Genomic DNA, 20,831 nt, shown 5'->3' on the forward strand with positions numbered 1-20,831 from the left:
TCGGTATATGATTGTCATTATGAAAGGTGAGTAGAATGTCATTGTGTGCATAAAAGTGTAATAGTGAACGCGAGATGATCAAATGATGGTCTCCAAGTTGAAATGGAAAATAAATGATACATGAACGGTGCAATTCGTATGCATTTAAAACACTGCTTCGTGAATGGATCCTTTTGTTTTGAAAGTTATGATTGGTGAGGATTGTATGACTCTGCTGTTTAGAAATTGTTTCTCCAAAATTGATTCAAGCACTTTACTTCAAGTGTTTAAGCTGGTACAGTGCCAGTATGATATTAAACCAGGACAGGTCTGCCAGTTTCAGGTGATACCATGGCATTATCTGAAATTGCGAGGAAGTTCTCCCAGCATCTTTCCATTTGCCCATTCTATGCTTTTATTTCTTAAAAGTAGATTGATCAGTCATTAATCTGATTGCTCTTTGTTAGTTTTTACAGAATACTTGTGACTAATGGAACTGCATTACAAAATAAAAGTGCAGCCAAAATGTTTCACCTTGATTGGATGCTATTGATGCAAATAGTACAGAACATGTTTTTGCTGTCCTGAAACTGGAGTCAATAATATGCTGATCCAGATGCTGTGGAGTTAATTCTCTTAGCCATGAGGAGAGGATCAAACACATTTTACTGGTGAATGACTAGAAGATCCTACATTAGTCCATTTGAGTGTAGAATCTGTGCCAGTGGCATTTAAGTTATCATGTGAACTCAGCTGGTAGATGCCGGTCCACATTATAGTTACCTTATGTAAAACAGGATGATGATGCATAATTAATTACAGAACTGGAGACGGAATAAATTTGGTACATGGTTTCTGTAATTCCAAAAAACAGGTAACATATTAACACCAGGCAATCTTCAATTTTCTATGCACTCACTAAAGTCATGCTTCGTGGTTCAGAAAATATTTTCTTCCATGAACTTATTCCTTATTTTTTAATCTAGTGTCCCTACTCCAACAGTTTTCTAGAAAAGAAATGGTAATTCTTGATGTATAACACAGTCCCTGACAAAGCTGTAAATGTGGATGAAGTTGGTTGCTTATCTAATCTGGGAGTTCCATAACCCAGCACATGGGAATTGCATGATGGTCTCTTGGCTACACTGCACAATTTCTACTAATACTTCTTCCTTTCAGATTATTGCACTGCTGTGTATTGAGTTATTGGCATAATTTAATTTGTTCATTTTTTATTGCAGCTACCCATATGCTCTTTGCTTTCTGACAACTACGGTACCATGTAGGGCTTGTTATGGTACCAGTAGGGCTTTCTTCTGTTGTATACCTGTGCCTAATTTCTTGCAGTGCAGAAACAACTTGAGAGAAATTCCCCTGTGGTCTGAGTTCAGGCACCTTGAACTGACTTGTACATCATTTATTCTTTCAGCTTTGGGGATATGCTGTCATTCACATTGACTGCGTTCGTTGAGCTCATGGACCATGGAATTGTCTCCTGGGATACATTCTCTGTGGCTTTCATCAAAAAGGTACTGTGATGGCTGTTATGGTTTGAAATAACGAAGTGAGAGACAGGAAAGGCGCAGCTGTACAGTATTTAGGAGCAAGGGAATAGGAGTAGGTCATCCAGCCATTCAAGCCTGTTCTAACATTCAGTTAGATCATGTCAGATCTTTATCTTAACTCCTTCCATCTGTTTCTATTCTGTAAAAACACCAAAAGCAAGTGAACAAGCACAAAAAAAAGGCATATGGAATGGTCGTGGTTTAGTGAAGACACGTGGATTACAAAGAAGTGTGTCTGTCCATTTTACTTTAATAATATGTAGACAGTGAGCTGACATGAGTAGCAATTTGATAAAGTACCTTTCTGGCAATGTTGATTGAGGGATCAATAATAGCCAAGGTACCCAGAACAACATTGAAATAGTGCCATGGGATCTGAGAGGGCTCAGTTTAATGCCCCATCTGAAAAATGGTATCCCTGACAGTGCAGCACTTTCTCAGAACTGCACTGGATTGACAGCCTTGAATTTATGCTGGAGACGGAATAAATTTGGTACACGGTTTCTGTAATTCCAAAAAACAGGTAACATATTAACACCAGGCAATCTTCAATTTTCTATGCACTCACTAAAGTCATGCTTCGTGGTTCAGAAAATATTTTCTTCCATGAACTTATTCCTTATTTTCAGGACTTCAGTTGGTACCTTGTGATGCAGATGTGAACGTGCTGCCAACTGAGCCACCACCAGCATCAAAGTTCAAGGCTAAGATGGATTTAGCTTTTTGGATTCTTTTGAGAATAAGGGCTGTAAAGTTGGCATTTTTACAGAATAGAAACAGATGGAGGGAGTTGTTCTGAGGAAACCTTGTTACTGTCTTGTCGGAATAGGTATCCAATGATGGCAGTAGCTTACATATGTTTCTCCAAATATAATTGTGTGTTCTATTTCATATTCCTGATTTGTTTCTGAATGCCCATTATGAACAATCAATTTCCACCTTTCCACTTGCTCCCACCAAAGAAAACAAAATGAAGAAAAAATAAACATGTTGAAGCAGCAGTTGAAAACATCTGTTCTTTTTTCTGCTGTAGCCGGTACTTTTTTTTTATAAATTGAAAATCCCAAATTACTGTTTGGCCTGAATGGGCAAATTTAAAACAAAAATCTATAAATCTCTAAGTGTAAAATAGACGGAGTCTCCCTTCGCCTCCCCATCCCCTCCCCCCAACTCTCAACTAAATAAAAGAAAATTGGTGCAGTATCTGCCCTGATGGTACCAACTTCATAGAATCTTTTGTGTTCAGTACATCACATCTGAGAAACGGTAAGGGATATAAGGTTATTTCCCTGTGTGGGGCAGCAATGTCTTTACAAAAAATTTAAGGCTAAAAGTAAAACATTTTTTTAAAACATACAGATAGCGAGTTATGTGAACAAATCTGCCACGGATGTATCTGTATTACAACGGTCGCTAGCAATCTTGGAATCAATGGTATTGAACAGCTATGATCTCTACCAGAAGGTGGCACAAGAGATCACTATTGGCCAGCTAATGCCACATCTACAAGGGTAAGTCCTCAGAATGTAAATAAGATGTTGTGACAGATTGGTATGGTATTCCTTGACTACATATTACAGAGAAAATGTGGAGAAACTCGAGAAAATACAAAATCATTTACGTTGTGATCATAAGTATCAATACAGGTGGAATAGGTTAGATTCTTTTCTTTATGAAAAATAAGTGCTGATGGGAGATTTTTAAAATTATGAACACATTTGATAGGTCAGACATCAATATGTTAGCGCCAATGGGGAGATTGCAAAATTAATGATTATAAATATAAGATTGCCACTAATAAATCCATTAAACTTGAAATGTGTAAGTCACCCCCACTGCAAGTAGTTGAGCTAGGTAGCAAAAATGTGTAGTTAAGGTTAGGCTCAGATAGAGGAATAGAATGAAAGAAATGCTGATATCATGAGATTAATATACACATTGGTAAATCTAGTAAGGCTAGATGATCGCATTCTGAAATATAATCAGAATACTGTGGATACTGGAGATCAGAAATAAAAACAGAACGGAAAGTGCTAGAGAAACTCAGGTCTGTCAGCATCTGTGGAGATTCCATCAGTAGATAGAATCTTCCAGTCCCTGAATGAAGTGGGGAATGGTGGGTAAAAATTGAGAGAATAATGAGAGATTAGTAATGAGTTTCCCAATGTTGAGAGCAAAATGTCCCATTTTCCACCTAATTGTTGAACAGCAAGACGAGATTCTCACTAGTGAGCAGTGAATGGTCTGTTTGCATGCATTGACACATAATAACTTCCTGGTTATTACATCACTTCACCTCATCGACCTGCAGTTTTTCAATCTCCCACTCGCCAGATAGAAACTAGTTGACAACAGATTCTGACATGAAATTCAGAATAGCAATCTAACCACTCAGCTCGCTGCTTGCTACCTCAGTCCTCCATCTTGGACAATAGTCACTGAAATTTCAGGGCACACGCTATGGGTAGTGACCACACGTGCCTCCAGGTTCTTGTTGGCATGCTGGGGTGATTGATAGAAACCATGTAGGGCAGCATTGGGCTGTCAGCACTTGACTAGGTGTATAGCTGAGCTTTAAAGATGGCGTCAGTGCCAGGAATCTAGGGAAGATCCAATAGTGGCAATTTTGTCTGCCTACGACAAGTAAGAGAATACAATGAGTGGAGCACCGTAGAGGCATGAGGCAAGTTTGGGAAGATAGTGTGAGAAAACATGGAATTTGCCAAAAAAAAACTTGACTGATTTCTGGTAAGATTCAGCAGGGGCAGGTACCAGAAAATTATAGTTTTTATCCTGTTGGCAAAGGAGGTATTATAAATTCTGTGTAAGAGAGCTGGTTCTGAAGTTATCTGTTTTGATGAGTATGAAAAACACAGGAGCCCTGGAAAATATGCTCAATTTTGGTCCCTGTATTTTATGGAAAACAGTATCCAGAAGCCTTGAGTGGAATTTTGTTTTTGTTATAATGTTTTTCAGGCCAATTGTTTACTGGTTTGCAGAATGTTCTATGTTCCTTGTGTTAAAGCTGAGCAGTTTGCATTAAATAAATGAGTTACAGCAGGGAAGGTGAACGGGCGATTTCATAGACTTTAAAATTTTGACAGATTAGGTAGGAAAATATTATCTCTACTGGCAGAAGAATTGACAACCAGTGGACTCTGATTTAAATTAATTGGGCAAACAGCTTGAGGAGTTTGAAAGTAAGGTGAAAGTAGATTCAAATATTGCTGAGTAGCTAAATATATACTTGAAAAGGGGAAATGTGTAGGGCAATGGATCAAGAGAGAGGAACAGAATAACTTGACCAACTCTTTCAAAGATTTGGCACAGACATATTGAATTGGCCTCCTCCTATGTTCTGTGATTCAGACTCCAGTTGTGTTTAGGAGGGTGAATGATAAATCTGCTTCAGCCTTTTGTCAGTACAACCAACACATAGCTTCCAAGAACTGTATACTTGAGCCTTCATCCAATAAATCATTTGATCCCCACGGGAAGGCTTCTGGCCTCTTTACAGCTTCTCTTCTCAGTGTTGTGTTTTAGCTGTAATGGGTCAAGTGCTGAAAAATAACATTTTCAAAAACTTTCTTTGTGTGAACAAAAGGAAGAAATTGATGGAAACCTGGAATTGAAGGGCATTTCTGACACAGGAATACAAAACACTACCTCCTGAAAATAAGATTCCTTCTTTTTAAGTTACACTTCATGGTCTTTCAATAGGTGAAGAACCGTGATCCTCTCTGGTTATTAGCTCTCTGTTGAAAGGCGGTGAATGAAATTGGAGGACTTGGGTATCCTGATTAAATATTCTATTTTTTCAGCATTTTCATGTAAGAAACTAGCATTTTGTGTTGTTATCCAGGGCAAAACAGTATGGTTAGCAGTACTGTTTAAAATGGAACTATTCATTAAAGGTTCAATAAAATAGTGCCAGTCGAGAAGCTTCCATTTGAATGTTGAACCACTAGCCAGAAAGTAGGACAAATTAAAAAAAGTGACCGTCTGGATGGGAGGCATCCAAGGTTGCTGAGGGAACTAAGCATGAAAATAGCGGAAGAGCTGCCCACAATCTTTCTGTCCTCCTTGGATGTGAGTGTGGTGCCAGAGGTTGGGTGAGTTACAAGTGTTATACATCTCTTCAAAAGATGGAGGGAAGCCAGCGCCCACCTGCCAGACTAATGTTAATAGTGAGGCCATCTTTTTCAGAGATATTAACTTGGTACAAAAATTCACTTAGGTTTCTTAGACAACACTTTCCAAACCCACGATCACTACTATCTAGAAGGTCAAGGGCAGCAAATACCTAAGAACACCACTACCTGCAAGTCCCCCTCCAAGCCATTCACCATCCTGACTAAATAATTATTCTTTTAGTGTTGCTGGGTCAAAATCCTGGAACTCTATCGCCCCCTCCCACCCCCACTAATGGTACTGTGGGTACTGTAGCAATTGAATTGCAGCAGTTGAAGAAGGTGCTGCCACCTTCTCAAGGGTACCAATGGGGGTGGGCAATTAATGATGGCCTTACCAGTGACTACTGTATCCTGTGAATGTCTTAAAAAATTAATTAGCACTTGGTAAAGTATGGGCTAATAATTGGAAGCCAGCAAGGATTTGTTAGTGGCACATTATATAAAAAGTGTTGAAAGGGGCTCATAAGGGCATTGCAATTGATGTTGCATTTATGGACTTTAAGAAGCTAATTCATAAAGGATCACACAATAAACATGTTAGCAAAATTCCAGTTTATGGATTAAAGGGACTGTGGCTGTGTGGAAACAAAAACAAAAGTTGAATGGTTAACATCTTCGGGACAATAGGGATTATAGACAATAGGCAATAGGTGCAGGAGTAGGCCATTCTGCCCTTCGAGCCTGCACCACCATTCAATATGATCATGGCTGATCATCCTTAATCAGTATCCTGTTCCTGCCTTATCTCCATAACCCTTGATTCCACTATCCTTGAGAGCTCTATCCAACTCTTTCTTAAATGAATCCAGAGACTGGGCCTCCACTGCCCTCTGGGGCAGAGCATTCCACACAGCCACCACTCTCTGGGTGAAGAAGTTTCTCCTCATCTCTGTTCTAAATGGTCTACCCCTTATTTTTAAGCTGTGTCCTCTGGTTCGGCACTCACCAATCAGCGGAAACATGTTTCCTGCCTCCAGAGTGTCCAATCCTTTCATAATCTTATATGTCTCAATCAGATCCCCCCTCAGTCTTCTAAACTCAAGGGTATACAAGCCCAGTCGCTCCAGTCTTTCAGCGTAATGTAGTCCTGCCATTCCAGGAATTGACCGCATGAACCTACGTTGCACTCCCACAATAGCCAGAATGTCTTTTCTCAAATTTGGAGACCAGAACTGCACACAGTACTCCAGGTGTGGTCTCACCAGGGCCCTGTACAGCTGCAGAAGAACCTCTTTGCTTCTTTACTCAATCCGTCTTGTTATGAAGGCCAGCATGCTATTAGCTTTCTTCACTACCTGCTGTACCTGCATGCTTACCTTCATTGACTGGTGTACAAGAACACCCAGATCTCTTTGTACTGCCCCTTTACCTAAATTGATTCCATTTAGGTAGTAATCTGCCTTCCTGTTCTTGCCACCAAAGTGGATAGCCATACATTTATCCACATTAAACTGCATCTGACCACTCACCTAACCTGTCCAGGTCACCCTGTACTCTCGTAACATCCTCCTCACATTTTAGTATCATCAGCAAATTTGCTAATGTTATTACTAATACCATCTTCTATATCATTAACATATATTGTAAAAAGCTGCGGTCCCAGCACTGATCCCTGCGGTACCCATTGGTTACTGCCTGCCGTTCCAAAATTGAGCCGTTTATCACTACTCTTTGTTTCCTATCAGCCAACCAACTTTCAATCCAAGTTAGTACTTTGCCCCCAATATCATGCGCCCTAGTTTTGCTCACTAACCTCCTATGTGGGACTTTATCAAAAGCTTTCTGAAAGTCCAAGTACACTACATCCGCTGGATCTCCCTCATCCATCTTCAGAGTTACATCCTGAAAAAATCCCAGAAGATTAGTCAAGCATGATTTCCCCTTCATAAATCCTTCATTATGCTGCTTCCCAGGGTTAGTCTTGGAATCACTGCTTTTATTCATCAATATGAATAACCAGATTTATACAGCGATTAATTAGTAGAACTTCATTGCCTGAAAGAATAATAAAATACATAATACAAAGGGAGAAAATTCTGAGTTAAGAGAATTGGTCAGGGGAAAGGGGCAGATGGCTTCGTGAAAGAGCTAACATTAGCATACTGGGCTAAATGTCCTCTGTGATTCTCTGATCTTCTAACTGGTAAGGAGACTTGATAATAATTTTCCAAAACTATTTAAAATAAGGTTGGACTTGACATTTAAGTGCTTCTTAGTATATGTACCTTCTTAAAATCACATAGAGTTGAATTAGAGTGCTCAGACTAACGACTAATGTGTCGCATTTTAAGCTTCATATTATTTTTAAAGAGATTATGTTAAATTTTGAATTTTGCATACACATGTAGTAAATATGTCCATGTATATTGTTTAGTACTGCAGTAGTGTCCTGCCGTGTAATTTATAGACGAATAGAATAGAATTGCCTTTATTGTCATGTGCACTGGAATGAGTGCAGTGAAAAGTTTGTAATGTTGCCTGTCAGTTCCAACTTAGGCACAGGGTACCCAGGTAGAGGATATGGGTCAGGAGCAGGCAGGTGGGACTGGTTTAGTTTGGGATTATGTTTGGCATGGACTGGTTCGACCAAAGGGTCTGTTTCCGTGCTCTGTGACTCTGTAATTAAAATAGTAAAGCAAAATAGGCTAATGTGGGAATACTGAGTTGAAGTAGTTCAGAATAAGAATAAAAAGTGTTTTTAAAGTACTCAAGTTATGGTCTTTTTTCCACTGAGTCCATGGACTTCAGAGCACGAGGCCTCACTGCCTCCAAGCATTGGCCTCTGTCCTGGACTCGGACTCTGTTTTCCATTCCCTCCAGGTAAAGTCCTTTAAGATGTTAAATTGGATATAGCTTATTGCACTGAGAATCCTATTGTAAACAATAGGAAAAATAATGAGAACTGAGATGCAAAACCTTCCAAAAGCATTAAATCTTCCGTCAAGAGGCACTTCTTACTTCTGGGTCAAATAGATTGTGTCTTTACTGTGGCCACAGTGGAGTGTTGTTAGAAACAATAAGTTTCAACTGTTGAGACACTTGTGAAAAGCAGCATTGATTTATGAACAAGAAGCAGAGCTGGCATTTTCCTTTCATCTGGCTCACAGCCAGCAATTGGATTTTTTTTCCAGAGGGCACAGATGTAAATCTGATCATTGTGATTTAATATTGCTGGTAGAATCAATGACATAGGTCTTGTTTGAAATCTACAAACGAACAGCATGCTTCCATGTTAATATGTTGTTTGTGTTATTTTGGTCACAAAAGGTCGGATCCTGACATTCAGACTTACACGATCGCGGTGATAAATGCACTCTTCCTTAAAGCCCCTGATGACAAGAGACAGGTATTTATACAGAATCCTTTGATCTGGTATCCAGTAATTCATCAGTTGTCAAGTATGGTGCAATTACAATGCATGTGTATGTGTGTGCAATGCTTGTCCTCTACCTCAAAACTGGTCAATGACTCTTCTCATTATCAACTCAGCATACAACTCAAAATTTATGAGCTGCACCACTTTAACTATTTTATGTGATACAAGCGAAGTCTTGATGATATTTACTGATTTCTGTGTATTTGATCTCCCTGTTTTACATTTGCTTCATCGCCTTTGTTTTGCAGCTGCTAAAATTATTGTAAGACTTTGTATGGCCATTTTACTTTCATAGCTGGATTTTATTGGTGGCAAATGTTAGGAGCTGACCTTGATAGATTTTGGTCAGGTAAAAGTCTTAAGGATTATGAAACCAATGTAAGGCTTAAAATATAGATCAGACTGGTGGAAAAGATTTTAGGTGCTGAATGGCCTTCTCCTATTCCTTTCATCTGTTATCCCACTTGTTTTTTCTTTATAACATTATGCCACCTACTTCAGTTACGTGATATCTGTCCAATTTAAACCGGAGGTTATGAAGCAAGGAATTTGAATTCATGGATCAGCTGTTGATGCCTTGTTTGTTTCTATTTCTTGTATTAAGTAAGGTGACTGCAGTATGGACTAAAGATCAGAGAAAACCAAATCAAATTTCAGGGCAATATCTGCATTTGAACTCAATTTCAAAATCTGTAAATCAAAGGCTGACTAGCAGTAAAAATAAAATCATAAAACTATAAGATTGCCACGTTTAAAATCTACAAAAGGTTCACTGATGTCCTTTTAGGAAGGATACCTGTCATCATTATTTGATCTCTCCTATTGGCTCTCCTATTGTGGGAAAAGATCTGCCAACCCACGGTAGGCCTACAAAAGCAAAATTGGCCAAACTGTACCAAAAAACACCCCGAATTCCCAAGCAGGCTCGCAAGCCAAATCAAACAGCCCACACAGACAAGGAAATACACTTTAAGCTCATTACAATGACAGAGCACCACAGCTAGCCCAAAGACCTGAGGGCAGTTTCACAATCCAGCAATACCAAAGCCACACAAAGAGCAGGTCAGACAGAGAGGCACTAACAAGGACATGCTCCGAGAACAGGACAATGGAAGCACCTCACTACTTCAGAAGAGACATTAACACCTACCTGTGAAGCGGAATGGAACCATCGACACTGTCAGGATGTTGCATTGTGTGAAGGAACAGAACATTTATCCGATAACTTTTCCAATTAGCATCCTTGCAATTTGATTACTCTATTTCCTGATACATTATAGTTTCCTATTTCTTAATCAGCCTTATTGTGCAGCATAAACAAACTGGTCTCATCCTCAACTCTGGGAAGAGAAATTCTGATCTATCTGTGCAGACTGTCAATTCTGTGTCAGCCTAGTCAGTTTCTCCTCCAGTGATATCGCTTGCAATAAACTGTTTGTCAACTTCACTTCAAACTGTATTTTGTGATCTCTGACCTATTGGGCAAATTTCTCCGACACCTATTAACCATAAAACCATAAAATGTAGTAGCAGCATTGGGCCATTCAGCCCATTGAGTCTTCTCCACTATCAGTCATGGCTGATATGTTTCTCAACCCTATTCTCCTGCTTTCTCCATGTAAACCCTAGGTCTTCTGATAAATCGTAAACCTATCTCTGTCTTAAAGGCTCTCAAATGACTTGGCCTCCACAGTCTTCTACAGCAGTGGATTCCTTAGATACACCACCCTCTGACTGAAGAAATGTCTCCTTACCTCAGTTTAAAAGGAAGTTCCTTCACTTTGAGGCTGTGCCCTTTGGTTCTGCTCTCTCCTACAAGTGGAACATCTTCACCACGCCTACTCTATCTAGGTGCCTCAGCATTCTGTAAATTTCAAGGATATTCCCTCTCATTCTTCTAAATGCCATTGAATGCAGACCCAGATTCCTCAACTGCTTCTCATATGATACACCCTTCATCCCATGGATCATTGCTGTAAACCTCTTCTGAAGCCCCTCCAGGCCAGTACATCCTTCTGTGGATATGGGCTCAAAATGCTCACAATGTTCCAAATGCGGTCTGACCAGAGCCATATACAGCCTCAGCAGTACATCTCTGTTCTTGTATTCTCATCCTCTCAAAATGAACACTGGTATTGCTCTTGCCTCCCTAAATGTCAACTGATAGAATTCTGAACTAGGACTCCTAAGTCTGTGCTTCAGATTTCTGAAGTCTTTCCCTATTTCGATAATAGTCCATCCCTCTATTCTTCCTACAAAAGCACATAATCTCACTCCTTACCACTTTGTATTCTATCTACTACTTCTTTGCCGACTTTCCTAGCCTGTCCAAGTCCTTCTGCAGTCTCCCACTTTCCCAACACCACCTGTTCTTCCACCAGCTTTGTGTCATTTGCAAACTGAGCAATAATGCCCTCAGTTCTTTCGTCCAGATTGTTAATAATTAGTTGTGATCCCAACACTGATCCCTGTGGAACTCCACTAATCACCAGCTGCCATCCTGAAAAAGACCCCTTTATTCCCACTGTTTGCCTTCTGCCTGGCAGCCAATCCTCTATCCATGCCAGTACTTTGCCCCTAATATTGCGGACTCTTATTTAGCAATCTCCTGTGTGGCATCTAATCAAAGGCCTTCTAGAAATCCAAATAGATCAGTCAACTGGTTCTGCTTTGTCGAATTTGCTTGTTACCTTATCAAAATGTTCTAACAGCTTTGTTGGGCATGACCTTCCCTTGACAAAGTCGACTGACTCAGACCTATTTTACAATGCAGTTTCGAGTACTTTGCAATCTCATCCTTAATAATGGATCTAAAATCTTGCCAATGACAGAGGTAAGTTGACATGCCTATAATTTTCCATCTACTGCCTGCCTCCCTCCCTTCTTAAAGAGGTGTGTTAAATTTGTATTACATTAGCTATTTTCCAGTCCTCTGGGATCCTCTCTGGCTCCAGTGATTCCTAAGAGACTATCACCAATGCCTCCATAATCTCCTCGACTATTTCCTTCAGAACCTTGGGGTGTAGTCCATCGAGTCTGAGAGATTTATCCACCTTCAGATCGTTCAACTTCGTCAGCACCGTCTCCTTACTGATGTTCACTACACCTCTGCCCCTGACTCTTTTGAAGTTCTGGCATGCTACTGGTGTCTTCTACTCTGAAGATTGGTGCATAGTACCTGTTTACTTCCTCCACCATTTTTTTTGCTCGCCATAACTACTACGCCAGCCTTACTTCCAGCAGTCCAATGTTTATTCTTGTCCCTCTCATACCTTTATGTATCAAAAACATTCATGCAGTTTTAAAAAATATATTACTAGCTAGCTTGTCCACATATTTCATCTTCTCTGCCACCTCCCCCTCCCCACCTACCCACACACACCACTTTTTCAGTTATCCTCTGCTTGTTTTTAAAGGCTTCTCAATCTTCTAGCCTCCCAGTAATCTTCACCACATTGTATGCTTTTACTTTTGTTTTTATACTGTTCCTGACTTCCTTTGTCAGCCATGGTTGCCTTATCCTCCCCTTATCATGTTTCTTCATACTTGGGATGAATTTCTGCTCTGCCTCCAGAATTTCCCCCAGAAGGTCCTGCCATCGCTGCTCCACCATCTTTCCTGCTAAGTTCCCCTTCCAATCAACTCATGTCTTTATAGTTACTTTTACTCAATTATAATACTGTCACATTAGATTCCAGCTTCTCTCTCTCAAACTGCATGGTGAATTCTAGCATAGTATGGTCGCTGCTCCCTCAGGATTTCTTTACCTTAAGCTCGATAATCGAATTACATATCACCAAATCCAGAATGACCTGTTCCCTAATGGTCTCTAGCACAAGCTGGTCCGAAAAAATCCCATTTCATAGATATACTACAAATTCTTTTTCTTGGGATCTGTCAGCAACCTGATTTTCCCAGTCCATCTGCATACTGAAGTCCCCCATGATTATTGTAATACATTGTAGTGCCTTTTTTACTGCTTTTTCTAGCTGGTGGTTTATTTTCTTCCCTACATCCTGACTACTGCTCGGCGTCTGTACATAACTCTCATCCGGTTTAATTTCCTTTGTGGTTCCCCAATTCTATTCACAAAGATTTTATGCCCTCCCCTCTATCAATTCTTGCTATTGATGTAATTGCATTTCATTTGCTAACAAAGAAACCTTGCCCCCTCTTTCAAGCTATCTGTCCTTTTGACATACGTGTATTCTCTTATATTTAATTCCCAGCCCTGATCTCTTTGCAACCACGTCTCTGTGATACCGACATCATTGTACCCGCCAAGTTCTGCCTGTCCTACAAGCTCATTTACCTGTTTCATATACTGTGCGTATTTAAGAACAATGTCCTCAGTCCGGCATTTACTGCCCTGTTTTCATAGTTATGCTGTGCCTGAATTTAGATTTCTGACCTTATCCATACTCTATACACTCATATTGATGGCCACATTGACAATAATGTATTTTTCAAAGTAGTTGTTGCCTGTGTCCACCAAGCAATCCTGCTTCTGTCTATCCATAACTGTTTTCACCAATGTTTCCAGAGCCTCCTCACTGAATCTAACTTTGAAGTGCTGCTGAGCAATTTTTCATTGATGTCCCACACAACACAGCTGGATTCGTTGGCCTTTTCTAAGCTGCTTCAGGGACATGACACATTTGTAATTTTCTGTTAGTTATTCATTGCTGCCTTGAAGTTTGGGTTTCTTCCAGTTGTTTATTTTTGGGAATATTTTGATCTGTTTAAAATCTGGAGAAACAAGGTTTTTATCTTTGCTTTACAAGAACTGAGGAATGTTGAGGCTAATAGGAGCATCCATATTTTAATAACTGTGACTGCAGTTGCTAAAATAAGGAGGACATCGTTGGCACTTATACTGTGGCACTTCTCCCCTCTGGCCTCATGACAAATGGTGCGAGTTGTTTCCATCTCAGTTTGATGCTTCAATAAGTTTCAGAATTAGATCAAGATGTGGCTGTGCCTGTCACCCTACTTTCAACCAGAGACTTATCTTTTTAAGCTGATTGTTTTAATGATTTAAATCATTAGCTGCCCCGAGCCCTTGCATTGGAGCAAGAAGAAAGAAAGCATTTAAAGCTCAAATAAAAATAGAAGCCAGAGAGATAAATGATAGATTAGGTAAACAAAAAAGACAGAAACTGGGCAGAAGAAGAATGGACAACAGAAGAGAAAAGTTGAATTAAGGAATTGGAAGACTGGCAAAACTGAGAGGTTTTGATAAATAGGGAGTAACTATTTCCACTGGCAGGGGACATAAATTTAAGATAAATGGCAAAATAACCAGAGGGTGAGATGAGAATTATTTTTCTGCAGCGAATTATGAATGCTTCGAAAAGGAGTAGTGGAAGTAGATGCAGTCAAAACATTCAAAGGGGTACTGGGGAAAATTTGCAGAACAGTGAAGAAGGAATGTGGGCATGGGACTTATTAAACAGCTCTTTCAATGAGTGGACACAAGTACATAAGCTAAATGGTAGTCTCCTCTACTGCATGGTGCTATGAATTTAAATTTCTCACTATTCTTTAATTGCTTCTTTTGAAATTTTCAGCCTAATATACAAGGATAAAGTAAGATACTTCTGATATTTGATCATTTGCTTTTATTTTTGCTATGATACTGTTTGTTGCACCATCAATCGGTAGGAGTTGAAACCTTACAAAACTAGTTAACAGCGGAGAGTTGACCATTTCCTGGTCCTCTACTGGCAGCTTCAAAATTCATGCATCAGCTTCAGTGTTCAAGCACCGAATAGGTATAAATGCCAGCTACATCGATAGGGAGAATGAGAAGATTGATTTTTACTTTATGTCCATCATTTCCCTGGTAGTTTGATTTCCCTGGTAATCAAAAGTTCATCAAATGTAAACAATGTCGCTATCTTTTTAATGTTTTTCCACAAACATATTGGAATGAATCTAATTGGGTGAAAGTGAGTGAAGCAAATTGCAGCGGGGAGCTTTAACGATATTGATGTATTGTTGGTGCTCTGATTAATTGGAGGTGGTTGAAGTTGGTACATCATTCAGTGCAGAACAAATGGAATTGATTTTTGTGGTGAGCTTTGCTGAGCTGCAGTGTGTACAGTTGACTGCTGATTTTCCTTTAATAAGAAAGGCTGAGATGTTTACCAGACCTTCATCATTAGCTAAACAGTAAGCACATAAATTGTGATTGAATTGATATGTTAGTATGAGGGATTTAGTTGTTCAGCTTGTTGTTAACCTGTTAATGTGCAGGTTGTGTACAGTCTAGCAGTATTCACATCCAACAAGAACTCTATGAACAAACACATCAAGTTAGACCCCATCTACCACCCCTTGAGAAAAGGAACAGGAAGTGACTTCACCACAGGAAATGACATCACCAAACCAAAAAAACCCAAACATATAAATAGAAAGCAGGAATTTTCAGCAGTGCTTTGCCTGAGGCCCACTGAAGATGTTACCTAGTAGGGTGACGAAACGTCTGGAAACGAACCTTCAAGCTCAGCGAGCAAACCTACATCCAAAACCTCAACCTGAGCTACAAATCTTCTCAAAACTCACTAAGTATTCAAATAACACCAGCTGAGCTCTTCTCTCATTTTCTGCTTTTCCTAACCAATGTATTTATTTAAAGCACTTGCATATGAGAATCTGTTCAGTGCCTTTTGGAAGTCCAAAGCACTGTGTCATCATTATCATTTAAGCAAATTGATATTTTGAAAAATTCCAGTAGATTCCAATGTTTAAAAAGTCCATACATGGCTACTATTTAATATAACACCATACTTGATAATTAATAATCAGTGTCAAATGTGTAAGCACATTTTCCCACTCTCTTTATCTTTTAAATTCTGTCTTTCTTCATCCTGAGAGCTGACTATGATTTGTAGTCGGAAACACAATCAATTAGTACAGGGTGAATCTGGTTCCAAGTGTCTCACACCCTCAAGTGTAAAAGCTGCCCAGCATTCAGCATGTCTTGCCATTAATATGGTAATTCTCTTGCTGCATGGTAGATTTGTAGACTGGGTAGATTAGTGATAAATTATACTTTGTCTGGACAGACGACTCTGATAAAGAAACACCTCGTGCATCTTTTTAAGGCACTTAGCAATATGGAGGAGCCCTGGGGTAATGTGACTTTTAGTAAAAGGCAGTATTATATTATTATATGCAAAACTCAATGTGATTGGCCCATTTTATGCTTTTGGCTACAGCCTCATGTATGCTCTTCCCACCTAACATGGCTGAGTGAATTAATAGAGAAATTAAAGGACATATTTTTTGTGAAGTTGGAGGTGTGCTGTTACTGAAAGGCTTTCGGGCATGATCATTCACTTATCCCTATTTCTAAATCTTGAAAATCATCTTGGGCAAGAATTTAAAAATTGCTTCATTCTGAAGATATGGTATATTTGTTTTAAAGGGAGTAAATGTTATGCGTAGCCTTACTAACAGAGCCCTTGATGTTGATGCTAATATTTTGAAGCAGCAAGTATTAATTCTGGCAAATTTTGGGATTTGTTTTCAGGATCATTTGAGAGTGCAGATCTTTATAGCCATAATTAATAATGCATGGCTAAAGGCTGCATTTCTCTCTTCAGTAAAGCATATTAATACGCACAGTGACTCTCCTAATGAATTAAACATTGCTGAACAATTCCATCCATTTCCATATTGAATATGTTTGCTAAACCTGCTACTTAATGCAAAATATATGCACTTTTGTTACCAATGTATTCATCCAATTGTTCTCAGGATGTGGGCAGGATGACTAACCATTCCATGTTTTTGCAAAATTCTCTCTCACTTTGATTGTCCCATGTCATGTAAAGGGCTCAATTTATTCCTTATTTCTCGGACAACCTGCAAGAGTCTATGGCTGGTGATCTCCTCTCACCTTTCCTCACTTGTTGCTTTTCTGAGCATGTAAACTGTAGCAGTTAGCAATCAGGATCTTAGTAGCACCAGCACCACTCCATTCTCTGTCAGCCCTGTAGGGGAGAGGGGGATAACCTTAGTGATTTTCCAGTCCTCTGAGATCCTCCCTGACTCCAGTGATTCTTGAAAGATCACCACCAACGCCTTCACTCTCTCTTTAGCTATCTCTTTCAGAGCTCTGGGTGTAACTCATTTGTTCCAGGTGATTTATCCACCTTCAGACCTTTCAGTTTTTCTACCACTTTCTCCTTTGACTCACCTATGACCCCCAACTCTCTTGAATTTTTGGGATATTGCTCTTGTCTTCCACTGTGAAGACTGACACAAAGTACTTAGTTCTTCAGTCATTTCTTTGTTCACCATTACTACTTCTCCAGCATCATTTTCCAGTGGCCCAATGTCCATTTTTGCCTCACTTTTGTCCCTTACAGCTCAAAAGAAACGCTTGCAATTTTTTAATATTACTGGCTAGCTTACCCTCATATTTTATCTTCTTCCTATTTATTTTTTTTTTGTTGTCCTCTGTTGGTCTTTGTAGGTTTCCCAATTCTTTGGCTTCCCACTTCCCTTTGCCACATTAGATACTTTCTCTTTTGCTTTTATGCTGTCCCTGACTTCCCTGGTCAGCCATGGTTGCCTCATCCTCCCTTTAGTACGCTTCCTTTTCCGAGCGATGAATTTTTGCTGTGTCTCCTGAATTACTTCCAGAAACTTCTGCCATTGCTGTTCCGCTGTCTTTCCTGCTAGGTTCCTCTCTCGGTTAATTCTGGTCAGCTCCTCCCTCATGCTTTGTAGTTGCCTTTATTCAACTGTAATACCATTACATCTGATTCTACCTTCTCCCTCTCAAGTTGCAGAGTAAATTCTGTCATATTATGATCACTACCTCCAAAGGGTCCCTTCACCTTAAGCTCCCTTATCACGTCTGCCTCATTACACAACACTAAATCCAGCATTACCCTGTTCCTTAGTGGGCTCCACCACAAGCTGCTCCAAAAAGCCATCTTGTAGACATTCCACAAATTCCTTTTCTTGCAATCCACTACCAACCTGATTTTCCCAGTCTACCTAAATATCGAAATCCCTCATGATCACTGTAACCTTGCCTTTCATACATGCCTCTTCTAGCTCTTAGTGTATGTTGTGCCCTAAATCCTGACTACTGTTTGGAGGCCTATACATAACTCCCATTAGGGTTGTTTTTAACCTTTTAACCATAGATTCTACATCATCTGACTCTACTTTGTTTCTTGCTATTGATTTATTTTCATTTCTACTAATAAGGCAACCCCACCCACGTTGCCTGTCTTTTCAATAGGATGTATATCCTTGGATATTTAGCTCCCAAATCTGATCTCCTTGCAATCATATCTCCATGATGCCCACCACACCAATTTTGATCTGTGCCAGAAGCTCATTTCCCTTATTTTGTATGCTGTGTGCATTTCAGATAAAGCACCTTCAGTCCTGTATTGACCATCCCGCTTCTCATTATCATTCAATTATAGAATCCCTACGGTGTTTAAACAGGCATTTCAACCCAACAAGTCCACATGGACCCTTGGAAGAGTAATCCATCCACACCTATTCCCAACCCTATTACTCTACATTTACCCCTGACTAATGCACCTAGCTTACACATCCCTGAACATTATGGGCAATTTAGCTTGGCCAGTTCACCTAAACTGCACAACATTGGACTGTGGGAGGAAACCGGAGCACCCAGAGGAAACCTACGCAAACACGGGGAGAATGTGCAAACTCCACACAGACAGTCACCCGAGTCTGGAATTGAACCCAGGTCCCTGGCATTGTGAGGCAGCAGTGCTAACCACTGAGCCATCGTATCCAGTGGGCTTAAAGTTTGATCCTTAACCCTTTCCAAACACTTTGTCTTATTATGTATAGTTGAGACTTTAATAACCTCTCCTGAGTTCTCCTTTCTTGTCATTATTTTTTCATACTTTTCCATGCAGTTGAATCGACTGTCACAGATGTTAACTTGCTGCTTTGTTTCCCATTAGCCATTATACTTCTTGGCATTTTAACATCCCACCCTTCCCCACACCCACTTTCTAGTTGAAAGTCCTGTTTACCATCTTATTTACGCTTTTCGCTGAAACTTTGATCACAACTTGGTTCAGGTGGAGAGCATCCCAATGGAACAGATCCCCTCCTTCCAATGCTGATGCCAGTGCCCCATGAAAAGGAACTCCTCTTTCCTGCTCCGTATATTTAGCCACATGTTTACTTCCCTTACTCTTGCGTCCCTATGCCAATTTGCACATGGTTTAGGCAGTAATCTGAGACTATAACCCTTGAGGACCTGTTCATTAATTTAGTTTCTGATAATCCCTAAACAGGTCCTCTTTCCTAGTCTTGCCTATGTTGTTTGTCCCAATGTGGACCGCAATAACTGGATCCTCCCCCTCCCTCTCCGATATCCTTTCAAGCCAGTCAGGGATGTTCCCCACTCTGGCACCAGGCAGGCAACACACCATATGGAGCTCTCTATTCTGGTGGAGGGGGATTATTGGAGATGAGTGAAAAGTTTCATGGAGCTGGGAGAGGAAACAAATGGAAAGCATAAACGAAATCAGTGCTCATCTCATTTGCCAGGACTCCAGTAGAAGTGGGCACAGTGGTGAGGGCAATGGAAGAAGAGTTTAAAGTTATGCCATGCTCAAAATTCATTGAGATGGGGATGTAATGGAATAAAACCAGTTATTTTCTGAGTACAGATCATTCAGAATTAGAGTGGAAGGTCCCAGGGTATATTGAATGTATGACAAGAGGTGGAATTAGAGACGAGGGTGGAATCAGACAGGAGGGGAGAATAAAAAGATTCTAGATGGCTGCCAGTATCTGATCAACTTTGGAGCTTGCATTCTTTAACAACAGAAAGGAAGGAAATGTGTTTCTTGTTAAGGCATTGAATGAGGCAAAGAACTGGAAAACTGGGGACTACCACAGCTTTTGAGATGGTATGATACTGATAGAGAGGTTAAGAGTGTATAGTATGTAGTACTGAATGTGGATCTCAGGATGCAGTGAAAGCAGCAGTCCAAAGAGAATAAATTTGTCTCTTTACCAGTCTGTTTCCTGGAATGGCAGATCTGACATGTGACAAGAGATTGGGCTTAGTGGACCAGTATTCATTGGAGTTTAGAAGAATGAGAACTTGAGGAAAAGGAATAGGAGTAGGCTATTTAGCTGCTCAAACCATTATAAGATCATGGGCTTAATTTACCCCAAGCCTTAACTAGCCTTTCATGCCAGCTTCTCAAAGCCCACAGCTCCTTGATATTTCAATAATCAATCAATGTCTTCTTAATAAATTTTCAGTAATCTAGCATCTACGATTCTCTGGGACAGAAACAGATGTTCCCACTGGGAGAATAAGTTCCTTTGCATCTCAATTTTAGATGTGTGTCTCCTTATTCTGTAACAATGTCCTCTGGATTCCCCCATTAGTGGAAATATCTTCTCAACATTTACCCCATGACGCCTCCCTTGAATCTTGTCTGTTTTAATAAGATCACTCTTTATTTTTCTAAACTCGATGAATAAAGTCCAAATTTGTTTACCAGTTCTGGATAAATCAATCCCTTCATCCCAGGAGTTGACCTTGTGAATGTCTTTTGAACAGCCTCCAATACTAGTATACCCTTTCTTAAACGTAGAGACCAAAACTGTGCATAGTTCTGCAGGTATGGCTTCTCCAACTCCCTGCACAGTTTTACAAGACTTCTCTATTTTTGAACATCACCC

At 39.9% G+C, this 20,831-nt stretch overlaps 1 protein-coding gene across 10 annotated transcripts in view; it reads left to right on the forward strand.

Moving 5' to 3' along the window:
- LOC122564399 (engulfment and cell motility protein 1) overlaps positions 1–20,831 on the forward strand; it is a 319,775-nt gene that overhangs the window by 140,309 nt on the left and 158,635 nt on the right. For all 10 annotated transcript variants that reach the window (XM_043719204.2, XM_043719200.2, XM_043719205.2 and 7 more), the window contains 3 exons: positions 1,409–1,508; positions 2,904–3,055; positions 9,005–9,083. In XM_043719204.2, the coding sequence (XP_043575139.1) occupies positions 1,409–1,508; positions 2,904–3,055; positions 9,005–9,083 (331 nt within the window). The remainder of the gene's footprint in view (positions 1–1,408; positions 1,509–2,903; positions 3,056–9,004; positions 9,084–20,831) is intronic.

Source organism: Chiloscyllium plagiosum, unplaced genomic scaffold (genome assembly GCF_037043375.1).
Source record: "Chiloscyllium plagiosum isolate Xiang-an unplaced genomic scaffold, Cpla_swu_hap1 HiC_scaffold_34, whole genome shotgun sequence".
Classification (NCBI taxonomy): domain Eukaryota; kingdom Metazoa; phylum Chordata; class Chondrichthyes; order Orectolobiformes; family Hemiscylliidae; genus Chiloscyllium; species Chiloscyllium plagiosum.